Consider the following 20,295-nt stretch of genomic DNA (forward strand, 5'->3'; position numbering starts at 1 on the left):
CAAAAAACACAGTGAGCGTGTTGAAATCATACATTTTTGAGGAACTCCTCAGCAACGATACGAGCCCTGGCGTTGACGGACAACTTCATCTCGCTGATCTCTTTGTCGATCTCCTCCATGAAGTGAATGACAAAGTCCACCAGCTTGTGCTTGTACATCTGCTCCGTGTGGAAGTTCGTGATCAGGAAGCTGATGTCGTAACCCTGGAGATGCAAAAGAATTAAACGTTTCAAACGAAAGAAATAGTTTGCACTGTTATACATTTTATATTTTTGGTAGCAAGATAGACATATTAATTTCTTTTTTTCCCCTTTTTGTTTTTACCGGGAAGCTCAACATAAACGGCATGTTCGATACAGCCGGACAAGTATGGATGTCAAAGTGAAGGAATTCAAAGATGAAGAGCGAAAGAAACTATGAATCCCTCCGGTACCCATACGTCTCATTTAATTAGTGAAGCGCATCAAAATTTCAATACTGATCTAAAAAAACCCCCCAAAAAAAACACTTTCTTTCTGAAAAGCGTGCAGCCATACTACCCAACATCTTGAGAAACCAATAAAAAAATATCAGCGGGGAAATGTCTATTACAGAATAGTAACACATTGTATCACAAATAAGACACTCGTTTGCGGACTCTGTCTCCAGCTATTGATCGTAATTAATTTGGGATCAACGTATATGGAGCAGTGAGACAAAAACACTCAAAACTCAATGTACTGCACTGGCTAAAATTCAGAAGCCTGTACAATCACAACACAGTATTTATGCTAAGCCATGCAACTGATCTTAAGCTCTCCCATCCCTTGCAGACATGACAAAGTAATAAAGAAGAATAAGTATTGCTAGTACATCCCAAAAAAATTATACATAAACGGTCTTTAACAAGTAGGGTCACCTGATCCAATATTTTAGATTGGAAGCAGGTAACTAATTATTCGGAACCCTGTACAATCACAACACAGTATTTATGCTAAGCCATGCAACTGATCTAAAGCTCTCCCATCCCTTGCAGACATGACAAAGTAATAGAGAAGAATAAGTATTGCTAGTACATCCAAAAAATTTATACATAAAGGGTCTTTGACAAGTAGGGTCACCAATATTTTAGATTGACAGCAGGTAACTAATTATCGGTTATATTTTTCCTATCGGGCTGGAAACCCTTTCGTCATATGAGGCAGTTATCAGTCTGATACCTGTCAGCCTAATACTTATTGTGTATCCCTCTTTAGTTAGTAACAAGTGTTGGCTGACTGTTATTTAAGATTGACAGCTGCGGACACAGTCCGCAAACAAGTGTCTTAATCGCAGCACAATGTGTTACTTGTCAGCTCTAGACATTTCCCCACTGATTTTTGTATCAATTTAAGAAATGAATGTGAAGGAGTTCATTTTTATGGCTGCTTGAAGGGACTTTTTGCAATTTGAAAATATGATACTCACTGTTGCTGAAATTCGTGATTGCAGCTTCATGCATCAAGTATGTGCATATCTTAAGACACGCGCATTAGCTGAGGAGGTAGAGCGCTCGTCTTGGGATCAAGGGATCGCAGGTTCGATTCCCAGCTCCTCCGTGTTATATGTCGAAGTGTCCTTGGGCAAGACCCTGACTTTCTAATTCACCCAATAAGCAGGTCGGCGTCTTGCATGGCTGCATGGCCGCTATTGGTGTTTGAGTGCGTGTGTGAATGGGTAAGTGTGAAGCACATTGTAAAGCGCTTTGGGAGGTCTTCATTGACTTGAAAGGCGCTATATAAATGCAGACCATTTACCATTTACTCTAATAAACTTTTCTATTTTCAGCTCTTTTGGGGTTTGGATTGGCTTTTGGACTGTATTTGAAACAGGCCTTTTTTTACTTTAGCCATTTTCATGTCACACTAAGAAACTTTGATGACGAGCATGAAGTCAAGTCATGTGTATTTGAAAACTTGCTCCAATTCCTCCCCCGACACTCGTTTCATGTTTCCTAGTGTGTTGCATGTTTTGAACACCTCTGATAAAAGTAAAATAAAAGCAAAAAAAAAAAAATGTCATCAGAAAAAAATATCTAAAGGCTCTTTGTACTCAGTTGGGGATTGGTAACATACTTAGTAAGGCTTTATCACAACTTGAATTAATAAAGAAAATCTTTACCATTTTACTTTTTAAGGAAGCCTCAAATGACACACGCCACCATTAAGCCTGTGGCTTCAAATCTTATGCGGATTGTACAAAACCAAAGTTGAGTTTCTTCCTTAAATTTGCGCAAACAGCTAATAGTCAGGTGCGCTCTGTCATCCGGAATTTATGTTAACATTTGAATAAAGTTGAGTGAACCCGCTCACCTCCACCGGTTTCCTCCTGAGGATGAAGAAGTTCTCCGCTCTCATCATCATGAAGCGCATAAATTTGTGGCACAAAATCTTCTCGATCTCATCCGCCTGAGGGATTGCGAGACATGTTCACGTGATCACGTCGTAACAGTTACAGCAACGCCAGCCTCACCTGCTTGACAGCGATGCTGACCCTGACCGAGTTGATGGAGCCCTCAATGAGGACTTTCTCCTTGTCATTGCGGCTGATGACGACAGGCTGGAGGAGGAGTTCTTTGCTGCTCCTGCACGTGAGAGGCAAAGGTGGAGTCGTCTGCAGAACATCTCGTTCAGGCAACTAACACCGAGGCACTCACCGTACTTCCACCTCAGGCTTATTGTGTCTCTCCACCACCTGAGAGGAGAAGTTCTCCAAGCACAGGGCGGCCTGCAGGGTGGCTCTCACTGCATTCAGGTAGGGCCGCAAGGTGGCCGTCTGAGGAGCCGACAACATCAAATTAACACAAGAGTCTACAACCACAACCTTGTAAATAGCACTGCAATGCTTAGTCAGTGATGTTTACAAACCCCGCCAGTAGAACTAGTCTTTCAATAGAGTGAGGCATCTTCCTTTTTTTACTGATTATAAACTCTTTCTGAAAGTCACTCATGTGCAACATTCTTTCTGCCTTGAGCAGTAATATATAGAAATGACGGCATCAACATGAAGTACCGAATCTTCGATGGTAGGCTTTCAAATGAGTCAGAAGGGAAAAAAAATTGCTGGCTCCGTCTATTATCATTTGAGAGAGCCGTCCTACAATGAATGCTTTAATAAATGGCAGTTGGGTAACAATCTGACTTTTTTCTCAGTCAATCAATTGAACATTGCTCTACCAGGAGAACCCAGGAGAACATCACAAATGGAACAGTAACATTTTCCCTCCTACACAGTGACCTGAGAAGTCCTTATCCTTGATAACGATTGCCGGATCGGCAGCTTTTTCCCAATCATAATGGTATCCACAAATGGCCACCAAATTGGCTGGGTTCCCTCGCCATTTGGACCAATTAGTAGTAAAGTCTATTCATATTTTACTTTCATCGATAAGTGACGTCACAACCCAGTGCCCTATGAAGGCTACTAGACTGACAGCTGTTAGCTTTAGCTGTTAGCATTTCACTTTTTAGTGTATCGTTATTTTCTTCCAGCGCCCTCTAAAATGTCATCACTTTCACACAAAAAATACTCGCTTTTGTTTCAATTACAACCAAAATGGAGCCAAGTTCTGCCGTACAAAATGAGCAGCTAAAAATGTAGCCTGCTAGGTGCTAACATGTTGGCTAGCATCTTTGAATGAACGCGGTGAATACATTTAGACGAGCGCATTGAAGCAAAACACGTATGTGGCGAAAGCTGCTGATAAATCCACGGTGGGGGGGAAATGCCGACATTTAACAAAACGCAATTTTGGACGTCTAACTCACCATTTTGATGTGTCAGGCGAAGCGGCCACAAGGCGGAAGTAGCCTCTCTGAGATTTACCGATTTCCGCGTCGGAACCGGAAGTCCTCTGAAATAAGGGGCGTGGTCATGAGACAAGGGAACATTGCGTCTTAGATTCTTTTTCCGATGAAAATTACTTCCGAAAAAAAACATAACGTCGGTACAGTCATACATTATCATGCCACACTTGTCAACCTCAGCCAAATACTCCCCTTATTAATGACTGCAATTCTTCTTATTAAGCGATAATAAACCTTACAGACGCAACCGGCACCCATTTACTCACAGCAGACAGACCATGTAGAATAAAAACCAGGATAATTTGGCTAGATTCTTTTTAAATTTACTAAATACTCGTCACAAACTATTCCTAAGCATCTTTTTTTAGTTCTGTTGTGCGGAAAAACTACAAAAATACTACTGCAGAATTACTACACAAATCCTACTACAGAAATAGTACAAAAAATACGAGAAACTCCTAACCCAAAAATATTACTAAAAAAATACACGAATAATAATAAAATATTAAAACAAATACAATACTACAAAAGTACTTTAAAAATTCTACAAAAATACTACAGCAAAAATACACTACAACTTCTACTTAAAAATACACTGGTAACTCGTTCTGGGAGTAGCTTTGTAACCCGAAACATTTGTAAGTAGAGATGCCTTTTGAATGTAAATGCACTTATCTGTTTTAAGCCCAGCAAAAGTATATGTTTTTTTAAAAAAAAATCATAAAAGAGTATCACAACATGAAACAAATAAATATAACAATTAAGTGACCATTCGATAAACATAAAACGAAAGGCACATAATGTAAAAACAAACAAAACAAAATAAAAGAATAAAGGAAATATTAAAAATGTTCATCTACCTTTTAACTGGCCACTTTCTTTACTGATCCTCAGCAGTGAATTTTGCCTCCTGTTCCTTGAAAAACTGATCCAATGACGTCAGCTTTTGATAATCCGTCAGAAATGTGCTAGGCAGAGCGGAAAGGGGACACGAAGAGCATGCCGGGATTCACGCGTATGCATCCAGTTGCCAGGTAGAACTCTGGGAGCGGCCAACGGCAGCGCATACTGTACTGTATTATTGACTTTGTATCCTGAAACACCTTTGTAACTTGAGGCAATATTTTCCCATTCAGGGACTTTGCAACCTGAAACCTTTGCATGTAGAGACATTTATAAGTAGAGGTACCACTGTACTACAAGATTACACTACATGATTAATGATTGCAACCCCCTTATTTTATAGTCACATTCAAGTCGAATTTATTTGTATAGCCCTTAATCACAAAATGTCTCAAAGGACTGCGCAGGTTACAATGACACCATCCCCTGATCTTAAACCAACATGCGGACAAGGAAAAACCCAAAACCTTGAGAAGCCCCCTTTCAATGTCTCTTATTTTCCTCATCCTGCAGTTTTTGAGTTTTTCCTCGCCCGCATGTTGGTTTAAGATCAGTGGGTGGTCTAATTGTAACCTGAGCAATCCTTTAAGGCACCGGGGCCTAGAGGGAGATCACTCTGGATCCTGCAGATTTCTTCTTGGCTCCTGGGGTCACAAGTAGATCAGCATTTTCTGAGCAGAGGCTCCGTGCAGAAACATAGGCAGAAGTCATATCAGAGGGAACAGATAACCAAAAATAATCCTTCAAAACACATTACAGCACCCATTTACTCACAGCAAGAGGAGCTATAAATAATTTTTAAAAAGACAATGTGTAAATAAGTTAATTTTAAAAACAATTCTTGATCAAAGAAAAGATTTGCAAGTCAACCATGACATTAGCAATCCTCAATGACGTTGTCATCTGCCACCAGTGACCGAGACGATCCGGATTAGAGCCGAAATGGGCAAGACGAAAATCGAAAATGATTTTAAGAAATGTTTCATAAGTCATAGTGACAGAATAAGCTTAGATTTATTCAATAATTTTATTTCACTTTCAAATTCCAGTCGACAACATTGGCTCTGCAGCAATTTTGTTTCTACAAGAAGAATACCATGGTAGAAAGATGGACTTCTGTTGACACGGGCATTTTTATCCACCTATGCTCTTTTGACTCTCCCACACACTGTGAAATACAGAATCCGTTAAAAAGTGTAACTAACTTGGCCGACCTGAGCTACAACCAGATAAGTGAGGAGCGATGTGGGTGACACATATTTGGTAGCATTGAAAGATGAACACAAAGAACAGTTAAAGAAGCGAATGTATTATATGCAAGAGTGAGAATTAAAAATCTATGCTGGAGGGGGTCATACAATCAACATGTTCAAGAGGGAAATTTTAACAAGGAGAATTCAACTACCATGATAGGAAAGGCATATTTTGTGGCAGATGTTGCCCCAAAATCAGTCATCCCTCCACATACACAACACATAAAGGCAAAAAAGTGCAATACAAACAAAAACATTGGCGTAAGATGGAATATCCACCAATTGAAATATATATATATATGTGATTTATATTAATATAAATGTATATATGTAATTCAGGATGATTACTTTGAACAGGCAATGGAAAGAGAACAGAAAGAGAAAATAAGCTCTGTGGGATGCTGAGCTCAGCCAACATCACACAGTACTAAGCATCAAAAAAGTCAAGTTATTTTCCCATATGGTTTCAACATCGGTGCTGTCGCCCAGTCCAGAGAGTTGATGTCTCACCACAGAGTGCGAGTGGCGCAGTCCATCTCTCGTATGATCTCCGGACACCAAAATTTGCAAGATTTGAAGTGACGAGTGGGTTGGTTCATCCATGACTCCTTACAGCATGACTGGATGAAATTAAGGAAGACTTGCAGTGTATTGCCCCGGGAGCGAGGTGTGAGGGAGGTGACCGATGTGCCGAAAACCAAGATGAGAAGTTCCCAGTTGTGTCTTTTAGCAGCAGCCGCCGCCTCCCGCAGGCTTCGGTCGGTCATTCCGGTCCAGTTTTATGGGCTCCGGGAAGTCGTTGTACGGCTCAACCTCTGTCTCCTATAAGAGGAGAAACATTTCTTAGTGTTTCCTATAAACTTCTGTGAGACCATGGTGGGCAGACAATCGAGGGGAGCAAGGCCCAGAAATTACTTTGGTACATTTTGAATTCAAATGCATTGATCATTTTTAGGGCAACATACAGAAGCTAGATCTATCACGTGTGCCCGTGTTAACTATTGAACAGTGTCTGAAATAATGCCCGGGGCGTGAATCTTTTACGTAAAAGTTACAAAATGTCTCCGCCTGGGTGGCCGACAACTTTTTCAAGTTAAAAAAAAAAAAAAGGCAAAATATATATATATTTATTTCAAATCAAACGTTTGCTTTATTCCGTTTTCAAAATCTTCGTTTGGTTTGGAAATTTCGGGATTTTGGTCCGTTTTGCAATTTGCAAACTCGGCAGCCAATCAGACGTCTGCATCGAATAACTTCGTGCTTCCAAACTTTCCCGAGCGTTCTCAGGTCGAACATTTGCATATCGTTTTCCAAAGTAAACACACAGAGAACACAAGAAAAATTAAGTGGTTAGGAATCAAGCCAAAACCTCAGCCCCAGAAGAAATATTCAAAAGAAGCAACTTTTATGACGCTAAAGAACGTAAACGTACATTAAGCGCATCATGGAAAGAGGAGTTCACGTGGCTGGTAGCAGACCATGCAACGCAAACATTGCATAAATGAAGATGAGTAAATACAAGTACATACTGATGGCAGATGAAAAACAGCGATGTCATATACATGCAATGAATGTTGTAAGTAGATTCATAATCAACTTTATTATAAAGTGTTGTTATATAGTCAGATTATCAATCCTTAATACTTTGCAACGATGGGTTATTTTCGCAAAGAGTCGTCTCATTGTGTTTCAAGTTGTGAAAAAAGGGGGCAGGCAACTTCATGGCTGGGAAGGCAACTTTTCAGAATTTTCTGCCCTGGTGTCCGGTAACTTTTTGTCATGAGTTTCAGACACTGTATTGAATCACAAACACGATAGTTATTAAAAGCAACGACACAAAAAACAGGTCACACCCACAAAGCAGGGTAAATGAGACAGGAATTTAATGCAAAAAAAAATAAAATAAATTATATATAATGTATATATATATATATATATATATATATATATATATATGCTCATGGTCTAAGTTGACTTAAAAATAACTAACGTTACCACAATGCCGATTCTGTGCTATTTTAAAATATTGTATCGGCAAGTAAACAGACCACATCACTAAGTTTTAATTAAATATAATAATCTTATCTTTGATTTGGTTTTAATTCGTTTAAAAAAAAAACAGTATATAGCCCTTTGAGACTCTTTGTGATTAAGGGCTATACAAATAAACATGACTTGACTATCAAATATCAGTACCACTACTTTGGTGACTGCTGCTATGACAGGATCCCGGTTTACAGGTTATTGTAAAGCGAAACCTATAAGCTACAGTTAGGTCACTTGTCCACCAAAGCATTTTCCTAATCTGAGTAAATGTTTCTAATTACAACGGCAACAGAAAATGCCGGCAGTATAACAAGGCCCTGGGGAGATTTTCTGCGCAGAACGCTTTCTATATGGTCGCCAAGAATTGAAAAATCGTCACATTTTACCCACGTCCAATCACAGTGCAGGCGGGGCGGGACAACACCACGACAACCGAATGTCATCTTTGCAAGTCTGGTGCAACAACCACGTAGCATAACTACACACCACTGTGTTTACGGTCATTTATTAAATGAGAAATCTGAAATTAATTGTTATAAACTTCAAATTGCTATTTAAAACATTTTTTTAATACGACAAGTTTATGAAAAAAAAAATACACCCTGATATCACCAAAAACCTTATTCCAATCCTGTCTCTCACCTGTTTGAGGGCATTGCGTGCGATGGTCTGGAAAGCCTGCTCGACGTTGATGGCTTCTTTAGCACTCGTCTCGAAGTAGGGAATGTTGTTTTTACTCTGGCACCAAGCTTGAGCCCGTTTGGTGGTTACCTGTCAGATGATCAGGAAGACAATTGTGTGAGGGGCAGACATTATTGTACTTGCATGTATCACCAACTTCTAGATGGGTGCAAAGACCCTGGACTTGTTATGTGAACATGTATTTTATTATCCTAATATTTGGGTTGGGGGCAGTTGCACGAAACTGCACGAAAGAAAAGGCGGAATTGATGCCTTTACCGATTGAGTACTGTTTATCTTAAAAAGAAAGGCGCCAGTGGTCAATAGTTGGTTTAATATACAACACAAGGAAATCATTTTTTAATTGTAAACGTATTGACTAACAAAGCACAAGAATAATGTTGTAATCTTGTTTAAACTTAACCCGTGAGAGAGAAAAACGTTTCTCCGCTTTCTGTTCGTTTTGAATCTACATTGTAAAACGGTAAAAATAAAAGCATCAAGATGAGCATTTTCCCCAAAGTTTTGAATAAATACCTGTCTGGGCAATAATGAGCTTGTAGAATTCACAAGAGCGCAGTCAAAAAAGCTGACTATTAATTTGATAAAAGAAAAATCGTTCCAGAGCCTGAGCAAAAATGAAACTAAGAGTGGAATTTCCACTGAAAAATGAAATCCTTGTTCAAACCGGTTCTAAAAGGAACTAGTATGACAAAAGAAGTTAAACCCCCGGAATGAATGGATTAAGGTAACTATTAAAGCATGGTCAACAACACTAAATAAATTAAAAACATCAAGGTCCATGATTAGGGCTTCGAAAATAGCGAAAAACCCAAATTTTATACCTGGGGTTATGGATAAGGATTTTGAAAAATGGTCACAAATGGGATAGATGCTGTTTAACCAGGTGTTTGAAGGACAGGTATTGAAATCTTTGGAACAGCTTCAAGAATTTGACCTGCCTAAGAATGATTTTTATAAATATTTGTAATCAAGGCATTACCTCCAGAGACATGGTGAAGTGGGGAAAATATGTAAGGAGCCAACTAAAGTTAAGGAATTGTTCATATCATACTCAAAAGGAAAGTCAATAATGGGGGATAATTTAAAAATGTATAAAGCTCTACAAATAGATCTCAGTAATGATGTGATGGAGGTCAGGGAAAAACAGGAACTGGAAGTTAATGTAATGATAAAAGATGACGATTGGGAGAAAATTTGGAAAGGGGGGACACAAAATAACCAGCAGTCCGAAATGGAGGGAGTTTGAATGGAAAGTAAAAATGTGATACTTCTATACACCCTCTATCACTTCAAAATATAAGAATACATTCAATTTATGTTGACGGAACTGTGGGAGGGTGGGGGATTTCACTCAAGTTTTCTAAGACTTCCCGAAAGTATTAGATTTCTGGAGTTATATTCAGACAGATATAAAGTTAATTATTGATTGGGAGTGGCGGTTGGACCCAGGGACCTATGTATTAGGAATTTTCCCAGAAGAGTTATTGACTAATAAAAAACTATGTACTAAGGGTTATGACCTGGTAGAAAAAAAAATGATCCGTTTCCTGGTTGAAACCATAACCTCCTGACATAATAAATGGAGAGAAAAATGAAAGAAAGTGTACATTAAGAAAAAAAACCCACTACAATGCTTCCAATTGAAAGTAGATCAATTTAGGAAAAAATGAGAGCCTATTACACAACTTCTACTTGATGTCTTAACGCCTCACGTTTTAATTGTATTCCTTTTATTTTCATTTTTGTTGTTTATTTTTATATTTTAAAGGGAACATCAACTACCGTATTTTCCGCACTATAAGGCGCACCTAAAAGTCTTAATTTTTTTCAAAAGCTGACCATGCGCCTTATAACACAGTGCGCCTTATATATGGCTCAATATTAAATTCGCAAGGTCTCGCAACTTACTCAACAGCCGCCGACTCGATTTTCCCCCGAACGTGGAGTAGTCCGCGGTGTATGCTGGGATTTATATACCGGCGTTTCATTGGCTAACCAATGTGTCAATCATCATTTGAATCGATCACTATTGGCTGAAGTTATTCGGAGCCTCGGATTGGCTAGATGGCCAAAACAAACCCTGCAATCAGCCGAGTTTAGCAATGGCGTAGCAAGTCCGCGGTGTATGCTGGGATTTATATACTGGCGTTTCATTGGCTAACCAATGTGTCAATCATCATTTGAATCGATCACTATTGGCTGAAGATATTCGGAGCCTCGGATTGGCTAGATGGCCAAAACAAACCCTGCAATTGGCCGAGTTTAGTAATGGCGTAGCAAGCTTAGCAAGCTTGTTAAAGTACACCATAAAGAAACATGTTTTATTAGTCTGTATTTGTAAATATTCTACTCTCCTGGATTTACTTCACTCACGGTTGTAAGAAGACCATGATTGCGTATCATTATTGAACGTGAGAACTTAGGTGAGTTATGCGGCTTTATATTTTCCCGGTATCTTGTTTTAGAACAATCTTGATGTTGCTGTGATGAGTTGAGTGAATTAAACTCAATTCCAAGTGTTTATTGTCATATGCACAGTAAAGTTGTGAGCGAAAAAGAAAATAGAAACATAGAAATGTTTGGCATTTCTTGAATCCCAAGACTTCAACCTTCCGAATGATATTTGAAATGACGCATTTCAGTGACATCGTACGGACACCGCATCCGCACGTGTCTACGACACGTATTTGCTTCTTTGTAAGCTTTGGGAATGTTAAGGGGGTAATCAGTTTGACTGAATCATCTGACTGTTTTGTCGACGTTCCCATTGTAGCGCCTTAGAACAATCGACTTTGGCCTGGACGGATCTATTGACACTAACAAAGATGTTATATAATGAAATTGTGAATATGTTTGATTTTCGAGAAGGTTTGTTCAAACCTCACTTTGTGTTTGCTGTTAAAAACGTAATATTGGAATATAATATTGTGAATTTGCTTAATTGCTGTTGAGATTGTCATGATTGTTTTCTGTTTTTAGTGTCAATAAATTTGTTCAAACCAAAAAAAAGTTGGGAAAGAGAAACGGATCTATTGACACTAACAAAGATGTTATATAATGAAATTGTGAATATGCTTTGATTGCTATTAAGATTTTCGAGAAGGGTTGTTCAAACCTCACATTGTGTTTGCTGTTAAACGTCATATTGAAATATAATATTGTGAATGTGCTTAGTTGCTGTTGAGATTGTCATGATTGTTTTCTGTTATTAGTGTCAATAAATTTGTTCAAACAAAAAATAATCCGGTGTGCCTTATCTATGGAAGATATAGGACCAAAATCTATTTTTTTGGGGTGCGCCCTATAACCCGGTGCGCCCTATAGTGCGGAAAATACGGTATGTTTATTTTTGTGTGTAGCTGTATGGGGGATGACTGTTGAAGTGTGTGAGAAATAAAAAGCATATTTAAAAACAAAAAAACAAAAACAAAACCCTAGCTATGTCCGACTACATAACAAAACACAACCGAAAACAGTGGAGAGGCCTTACAATTGTGACTAAATAATATAAGAAGTTATAAATGAAGAAATGATACAACATGACTCAATATAGGAAGTCACATTTTCCAATATTGCAACACCTGCTACACGCTTTTGTGCTGAAAATTGTATTTTTTTCTAAAAAAAAATTAATTGTGTTTGGTGGGTAAAGTATATTTGTTGATACTTGTATCTTTAAAAATATAATGGTTTTTACATCGCTGGACTTGGCAATTCATTAAATTAATATTACTAATTTATCATCGTAAAACTCGACAATTTGAAGAATTGCTAAATTGTGAAATAGGCGAAAATAAGTAAAGAAAAATTGGGACTTATTTTCTAGAAGCCGATGCTTACTATTAGTCATTAATTTGGTAAGTTGTAGCATTTAAGAAAATCAGGTAGCTATTTTGTGCACATGGTACAAGTGCTAAATTTGTAAATATTTATATCAAATTTGTTATTTTAGTACGAATACTTTGACAAGCATGTATATATTTTTTAATCAATTTTTTTTTTTAAACAAATATGTCTTGATCGGGATTATTGTACTGATTAGAATTGTAGCCTGACTTTTAATTTTCACTTTTAGGGCATATCAACCAGTCCTTTTACATAGTTTAGAATGCATTATAGATCATCATGAGGGACTTTTGCAAAAAAAAAAAAAAAAAAAAAAAAAAAAAAAAAAAAAAAAAAGGAAATTAATGTAAACATTTTGTTGGCCATCAGCAAAATAAACAAGAAATTAATTGTTTTGTTCCAACTGAACGTATCAATCCTGGAAAATAACCCAAATTTTGCACCCTTATGTAATAAACTTGCATTTATAGACGCGCTGTAGTGCTGGAAATATCAAATTGAGTGATATAATTCCTTAGGCCCACCTGTCTGTTCTCCAAGTCGATCTTATTGCCAAGCACCACAAATGGGAAGTTCTCAGGATCTCGAGGGCTGGCCTGGATCAGAAACTCGTCCCTCCAGCTGTCCAAGGTTTTGAATGTGTTGGGCGCGGTAACGTCAAACACCAACACGCAGCAGTCGGCTCCTCGGTAAAATGCAACGCCTAGCGACTGGAACCTCTCCTGGCCTGCCGTGTCCCAAATCTGAAGAGTGAAACAGTGTTGCTCACACACTGCCTTGACAGGAATTCAACTAGGAAGTCACCTACTAGGGCTGCACGATTAACCAAAATCAAATCGATATAGCGATGTGACGGAGTGCGATTGTGAAAGTAATCGTTTTTTTAAGGATTTATAATTTGTTATTGGATTAATGGAGTGTAGTTGAATGATGCAATCTCCGTGACGTTCTCTCTTTTATACTACAGTGAGCTTTTACCCATGGGCCTAACTAGCCTGTGATTGGGTGTGTTCAAGCACCCTCAAATTCAACCCAAACACCCCCAAATGTTATAGCATTTTTAAAACTCTTTCTTAATATAGAACAGGACATGCTTAAATATGATTAAAAACGCTAGATACAATATAAAAAAGGAAAAGAAAACAAAAATGAGAACAGCACAGTGTAGGAAATATTCCACTGCCCTAAAATACTTTGTGTGCATTGAATTCCTAGCACTGCGCTGGAGCTAGAGTTCGGGTGAAACTTGGCAAAATCAGGTTTCCCAAAATAAACCCTTATTAGGTGAAAATCAACACAAAATTGGTAATTTCTTCAGTGTCAGTAATAAGTCGAAACATAATGCAGAAAGTGATAACGGCAATAATTCTGGCACGAAAAAACGTCGGAAAAATTCTTCGGAAGATCGCGGAGACAAGGAAAACACGTGTGTTGAAAGGAACGATTCGACAAAAGAAAATAAACAATAGAATATAGATTAATATAATTATTTCAGCAATATTATTTTGTATAATGTAAAATATTGTTGTGAACTGAAAAATCTTGAAGTGATAACTGATTTGTATTACCAATAAACTGTGATGATTAAAACTGAATGTATATATAGATTTATATAATATATTTGTCACCGATTTAGAATTTTAACCTTGATATCACTAAATTTTGGGGACCCATAGGTCTCTTTTGGGACCCATAGATTTTTGAGCATGAGAGTCCCCGGGAACCATCACTTTTCAGAGGTAAAATGAACACTGTAAAGTATAAATGAATCCAGTTTGAATGAACTACTATTTGACCACTAGTTTTTTCTGCATTGTGTAGTGCAACCAAAAATCAGTGCAAGGAAGCATAAAAACTATGGAGACTTAAAGTGACTGATTTTACCTCACATTTTCTTGCCCAGCTTTTCTGAGTTTTTAAGTTACCCTTAGCAGCAAGATGGCTGAAAATTAGCTCATGTTATGTAGAATAAATGAAAATTTCTCCAGCAACAAGTATTTTTTACATAAATGTTTACATCATAGATAGCGCATTTTGTATTCTTTTTTTAAATGAAGATTGCTCTTTTTGATGAAAGAGTTTTCTTTCTACTACTAGGAGGCGCTAAATAATACAACTGTCCCTTTAAACTTTTCTATTACGGGACGCATGTTAGAGACCCCTGCCCGAGACCATCCACCCACTGGGGTCTCACAAAATTATATGGGAAACACTGCTAACTATGATTAAGTACAAAAAAAAACAACCAAAGAAAATTAACAATTCTTATAAAATCCAAAAATCATATCTACATTGCAATACTGGTCTGAAAAAAAAAAAAAGAGTTAGGTGTTTTCCCCCCCAAATCGTGCAGCCTTATCACCTACTAACCTGCATTGTAACAAGCCGGTCATCCACCATTACTTCCTTGGTCAGAAAGTCGGCACCTATTGTGGCTTTGTACTGGTTACTGAACTTTTTGTTCACATACTGGTTCATGAGGGACGTCTTCCCAACGCTGGCAAGACAAGACAGAGAGCAGTACAGGATGACATTTGTGCTGTGTAGAAATATGCCAATCTAAAGTTAAACATTACGTTCAAATTGTCGTTATCGCAATAGATAAATACAGAAAACTACAGATCTATTTGCAAAAATGTAAGAACTAAACTCAATTGTCATTGTAAAAGCTGCTCCTAGATTTGAAACCACAGCCTTATATGGCCATCAAAGTTAAGTAATTCACGTCCATTTCTTACATTTTAAGTCCGGCGCGTGCCTGGCGCCAACCACGTAGGGAATTTGGCATTGACGCAGGGTACCCCTAGACATTTTAAGACCTTTTCAAGACCACATCCAATGAAATTTTATACCAGTCTCTCACTTATTTTTGGCAAAAACTTCTAAAAGAATGCAAAATAATCTGTCTTAATACTTAAGAATAACAGCATAAGACAGGGACAAGTAACAATCACCTTTTGAATGAAACAAAGTGTGTGCATACACACACATGGAGCAAAATTATTACAAATACAGCCCTATAAACCTTTGCTGAAATCTTTTAAACACTTTCAAAAACAAAACTTGAGGAGTGTGTGGTTTTGTGGCTATATTTGACAAAATGCATACAAAACACAGTAACTGCACGGAACGTGTTTTGCGTGTGTGTGAGTGAGCGAAAGAATGTGTGCATCAGTAAGCGAGAACTGCAACCATGTGTGTGTGTGTGTGTACCTGTGTATTTCATAAATCTGTGAATGTGCCTGTTTGTAAACACAATATAGCCTACAGTTTTGGGGTTCTGCTTTTTTCGCTGCATCTGTTCATTCAGGTTACCAAGTTTAGCCAATTTGTTCTTGTTGCTGGCACATGGGAAAGTAGTGGAAACATGACTTTGAAGAGCTTGCTTATATTGTCATTTGAGGAATACAGTAGATGGTGCGATATTGTCGTCAGTCTCCACATCACCATTGCCTTAAAGGGATACCCACATTTTAAAATGTGAGAAAATAAAACATGGTTTTTGTCTAATATCTATTTTAGAATCGACAGATATAGGATTTTCATGGCCGATAATGATCATAAGTCTTAAGAGGAGGCTGATAACCAATATTTTGAGCTGATGTTAGTTTGCTGTAAAAGCTTAAAAATTGGTGTCAGAAAATTATAATAATAAAAAATAGCATTTGTTGTAAATTTAAATAAAACTTAGTAGCTCTCTAAAAAACTTTTACAGTAAATAAATTAAAATTTCAACACAATTAACATGACTAATCTTAAAAAAAACTAACGGGAAATGAAAAAACTCATAAAGGATAATAATTTAAATAGCTCTCTGATTTTTTTAAACAATGAATAAAATTGTCAATAAAACCAACACAACTTATATCAACTTATAACAAAAAGTGCAAGGAAATTTCAACATAGCTGGTGAATGGAAAGTTTGGGCACTACTGTTTAAGAGCCAGATTGACTAATACTATGGTAAGAGAGCTAATCACTTCTAAGTGTGTTTTTTTTGCTCTCACTCAATCACACACGCCTGATTGATGAACTAATGTTATAAGGGCCGATCGGCGGAAAAACACTGGAGACTGGCTGACGGAAAACATGCAGTAAGTCGCCAGGATAACTGGGAGCCAACAAGGCAACAAACACGAAACCACTTGGGGAAAAGCAATGAGGCGACTGCTAACAGGGCTAACCAAAACCATACATAAATCGATATTCCCTCTAAAGTTTCAGGGACAAGGACATATTAAGAGACCTTGAAGCAAATACAACTCACCCAGAATCTCCCAGGATAATGACTTTAAGGAGGACTTTCTTCCTGGAGGTCATTCTTCAAAATCTATTTGAAACAAGCAAAAACAATGTTTGTCATGTGCTCTTTGATTCAAAAGAGAAATATAAGCTATCAAAGTGCATGGTAAATGCTTTATCAAATCAAATCAGAATTTATTTGTATAGCACCTTTCAGACAACAAAATACAATTAAAAAAGCCAAATGAAAAATGCAATATTCAATAGAGAAAATCCCCCCCCCCTTGTCTATATTGAACGTCAAATACATCCGATAAGCTGTGAAAAGCTGTCATGTGCTTTGTAAGGATGAGAAATCACGAGGAGCACATCACTCCTCCATTACTAGGGTTACACTTCACTACAATTAATTTACGTCACAACAAAATCACTACATTTTAACTACTAAAATTCAGATAGAAACGTGGAGAATTTTTTTCAACACTGCAAACTGCTAAGCTATTTTTAAAACCTCAGTAGACTTGTTTGTTTGAAAGAAACTGCAGTTACGCATTAGGCAAGCTGCACCTATACATTTTTTTAACCCCGTTTTTTTTTAAATACACATCATTCAAAGTAAACCCGATAAACATTGACATGAAATATCTTTAATCTTTCATTTAGATTCAAGTATTTGCCTCACATTCCTTGCCAATGGTTAATCTGTAGTCAAATATTGACTTTGCTTTTTATAAAAGACACCGGCAAGCAGTTTAAATATCTGGACCAAGATATAAACAAACACAAAAGGTGTCAGCGTTACCATTTTTATCTTGCACCAATCGGTTACACAATTGAACCCTAGCTTCAACTCAGTTAAATTATATGGGCAGACTAAGTTGCAGTTTGCTCTATGCAGGTATTTTCCCCTCTGGATGAAAATCATAAATAGTTGTGGAAATAATATTTTAATATAATTAAGATAATTGTGTATAGTACTTAAATGCAATAAAAACTTTATGTTGGGATTCCAGTTAATGATCAATTTCAAGAGGATATAAATCGTAAATTAAATTTTCTGGTAAATTTACTGTAAAAAATATTATTCATCTGTTTATAATCAATTCCAGATTACATAAAGGGAACATGAAAATGGATGAATTTACTTTATATACAGCATCAGTACAGTTTATCACAACCACTAAGTGAAATGAAATGATCTGCATTTATATAGCGCTTTTCAAGTCAATGACTTCCCAAAGCGCTTTACATTGTGCTTCACATTTCCCAATAGCGGCCATGATCTGTGCAGCCATGTAAGGCGCTAACCTGCTAATTGGGGGTATTGGGGGTTCAGTGGACACTTCGGCATGTAACACGAACAAGCCGGGATTCGAACTGGGATCCCTTAATCCTAAAACGATCGCTCAACCTCCTGAGCTACTGCCGCCCCAAGAAATGCATAAGAAATGCCCAAAGAGTAATTTTCCTTTTACAAAATACGACTTAACTAGTTTAGTAATCTTTTAGGACCGATTTTACCAGCTCACTTGGTGACTTTCTTAAAATCAGACTTCAGTGCTTGCATTCACTATGCAAAGTTAGAGGAAATACGGCAGAGGTTCTACTAATAGGCATATATTTGTTTACTCGGCAGTGTATAATTTTTTTAATCATCTCACTGTTTACAAAAATAAATAAAAAGACAGTGTCCATGCAATATCACTATTTGCCTAAAGATAAATCAGTTCAGCTCCAAATTAGTGACACAATTTCTAAGAACAATTTCTAAAACCACAACAAGTCGACTCGGGTTAACATGTATTTCAAGTCCAAGACCCCAGCATGACCTGCATTAGGGACTAGAGAAGAAAACCAGATTTTGTGTATCACCTCAACTGAAAAAAAAAACTTCTCCACTTTTCAATAAAGCTTGTTCCCCTATTTTTCCTGAACAGTATTTGACTACATTTAAGACTTGCAAAACAAAGCAGGTGGCAAACACTTTAATAATAAGTGTTTGGGTTAACCCTCCCAATCTGCTTTGTGGTTGAAACACAAGACCTGATTGTGTTTTCTGCTAGCATGTGATCTTCAAAGTGATGTAATCGTGATGTGAGATCTAATTTGGTGGCAAATGAAAAACAGTCCATGTACTAACCTAACAAGCACGGGACACGTTTGTGTGCATTCAAAACAAGATCGTTGCCAGGTGTTGTTTTTCCAGACTGGTACATTATTGTGCAATTTCACGTCGTGTATTACTGAGCGAGTAGCGTGTATCGACGTGAACTCTTGTGAGTCACATCTCAGAAGAAAACTAACGTGCACAAAAACACGATCCTGGCAACAGAATCGCGACAGGTTTACTCTTTAAAACGATTATTGATATTTTTGAACGGAGAGCCCTTGTACTTAGCATCCAAGAATATACGACTTTCTTATTCGAGTGGGGCCCAAGAGCGGCCTTGTTTTTGACGGACAGTCTCCCCGTTCGGACCGGTCCCAGCACAGTAATCAAATATAATAACGGCACATTTTAGAAACGCAAAATAGTAACACTTACTTTTCGTCTGTAACGCAGGATTTGTTTTCTTGCCGGTTAAGATGTGCTAGCTGGCTAACAAGCTAGCTGACGACGTCTGACAGTTAACTCAGGCGGAACGTTAGCTAGCTAGCTCACCGGCACCTAAATCTTCGCCTAACTCGATGCGTTGCAGTAACAGAGTTAACTTTTTAGGCAAAGAAAAACAAAATATATCGTTAAACGGACCAGTAACTATCAGACACTTGGTAAATTTGGCACTTTGTCAGAAGGCGAGCTAAGTTAAGTGCGCCCCGATTCTCCTGTTGGCTTTCTCTTCCCCTTTCACTTCCTCCTCCGAGACTCCGCCTACTATTCTACATACGTCATAGCTGGTGAAGATTTTCATCCTCAAACTTTTCTTGTGTAGTGTCAAGTCATGTTTATGTGTAAAGCCCTTACAAAGAGTCTCAAAGGGAAGCACAGATCAAAGACTATTGCAAACTATTTTTACAGACCATTATGACACCATCCCTCATCTTCAGATTCAGATTCAGATTCAGATCTACTTTATTGTCATTCTAGTACACGTGTATACAGAACGAAATGTCGATGGATCTGACTCCCACAGTTTCCCTCAGTGTCCTTCAGTGTACAGATATAAATAAAGCTGTATTGTGTTATTTACCATAGTGCCGATAGTGCAAGAAGAGACGCTAACCAGATGTGCAAGATGGGCAGTCAGGTTAACAAGTCAGGTACACAGTACCATTATATTGTAAACAATAACACTGTAAGTAATAACACTGTAAGTAACAATAGTGCAGAGATCAAATGTGCAAGGAGTGGCAAGCTATAAAAAAAACTGCCACTAGTGCAAAAGTCAAATTAGCAGCCGTTTAGATTTAAGTTAACTATATGTTAGATTGACCATTTAACAGTCTAATGGCCAGGGGGACTAGACTATTGCGGA

The 20,295-nt window shown here is 37.7% G+C and overlaps 2 protein-coding genes across 2 annotated transcripts in view; both read right to left on the reverse strand.

Annotated features, from left to right (window-relative positions):
- Positions 1 to 3,922, reverse strand: part of arpc4 (actin related protein 2/3 complex, subunit 4) — a 9,797-nt gene extending 5,875 nt beyond the window's left edge. Inside the window, exons 1-5 of the mRNA XM_088338392.1 lie at positions 3,786 to 3,922; positions 2,675 to 2,793; positions 2,491 to 2,602; positions 2,331 to 2,426; positions 33 to 203 (exon numbers count right to left, since the gene is read on the reverse strand). Coding sequence (XP_088194518.1) covers positions 33 to 203; positions 2,331 to 2,426; positions 2,491 to 2,602; positions 2,675 to 2,793; positions 3,786 to 3,788 — 501 coding nt within the window. The 5' untranslated portion in view covers positions 3,789 to 3,922. The remainder of the gene's footprint in view (positions 1 to 32; positions 204 to 2,330; positions 2,427 to 2,490; positions 2,603 to 2,674; positions 2,794 to 3,785) is intronic.
- A 1,800-nt stretch (positions 3,923 to 5,722) lies between these two features.
- On the reverse strand, positions 5,723 to 19,700 carry LOC148364327 (ras-related protein rab7-like). Its single transcript, XM_088338393.1, has 6 exons — positions 19,365 to 19,700; positions 16,845 to 16,907; positions 14,948 to 15,074; positions 13,102 to 13,320; positions 8,669 to 8,797; positions 5,723 to 6,802 (listed from the first exon to the last, which is right to left on the reverse strand). The coding sequence occupies exons 2-6, from the start codon at positions 16,895 to 16,897 to the stop codon at positions 6,707 to 6,709; spliced, it is 624 nt and encodes a 207-aa protein (XP_088194519.1). The 5' UTR covers positions 16,898 to 16,907; positions 19,365 to 19,700; the 3' UTR covers positions 5,723 to 6,706.
- Between the last annotated feature and the right edge of the window lie 595 nt (positions 19,701 to 20,295).

This window comes from Urocampus carinirostris, chromosome 6 (assembly GCF_059441175.1).
Source record: "Urocampus carinirostris isolate Australia breed hairy pipefish chromosome 6, RoL_Ucar_1.0, whole genome shotgun sequence".
Lineage (NCBI taxonomy): Eukaryota > Metazoa > Chordata > Actinopteri > Syngnathiformes > Syngnathidae > Urocampus > Urocampus carinirostris.

Excerpts from the sequence above, each read along its gene's own strand:
- LOC148364327 (XM_088338393.1), bottom strand. The coding sequence starts at position 16,897 with ATGACCTCCAGGAAGAAAGTCCTCCTTAAAGTCATTATCCTGGGAGAT. Across the intron at positions 13,321-14,947 it reads ACCGGCTTGTTACAATGCAG|ATTTGGGACACGGCAGGCCA; the intron begins GTTAGTAGGTGA and ends TTCACTCTTCAG. Across the intron at positions 8,798-13,101 it reads TCGACTTGGAGAACAGACAG|GTAACCACCAAACGGGCTCA; the intron begins GTGGGCCTAAGG and ends ATCATCTGACAG.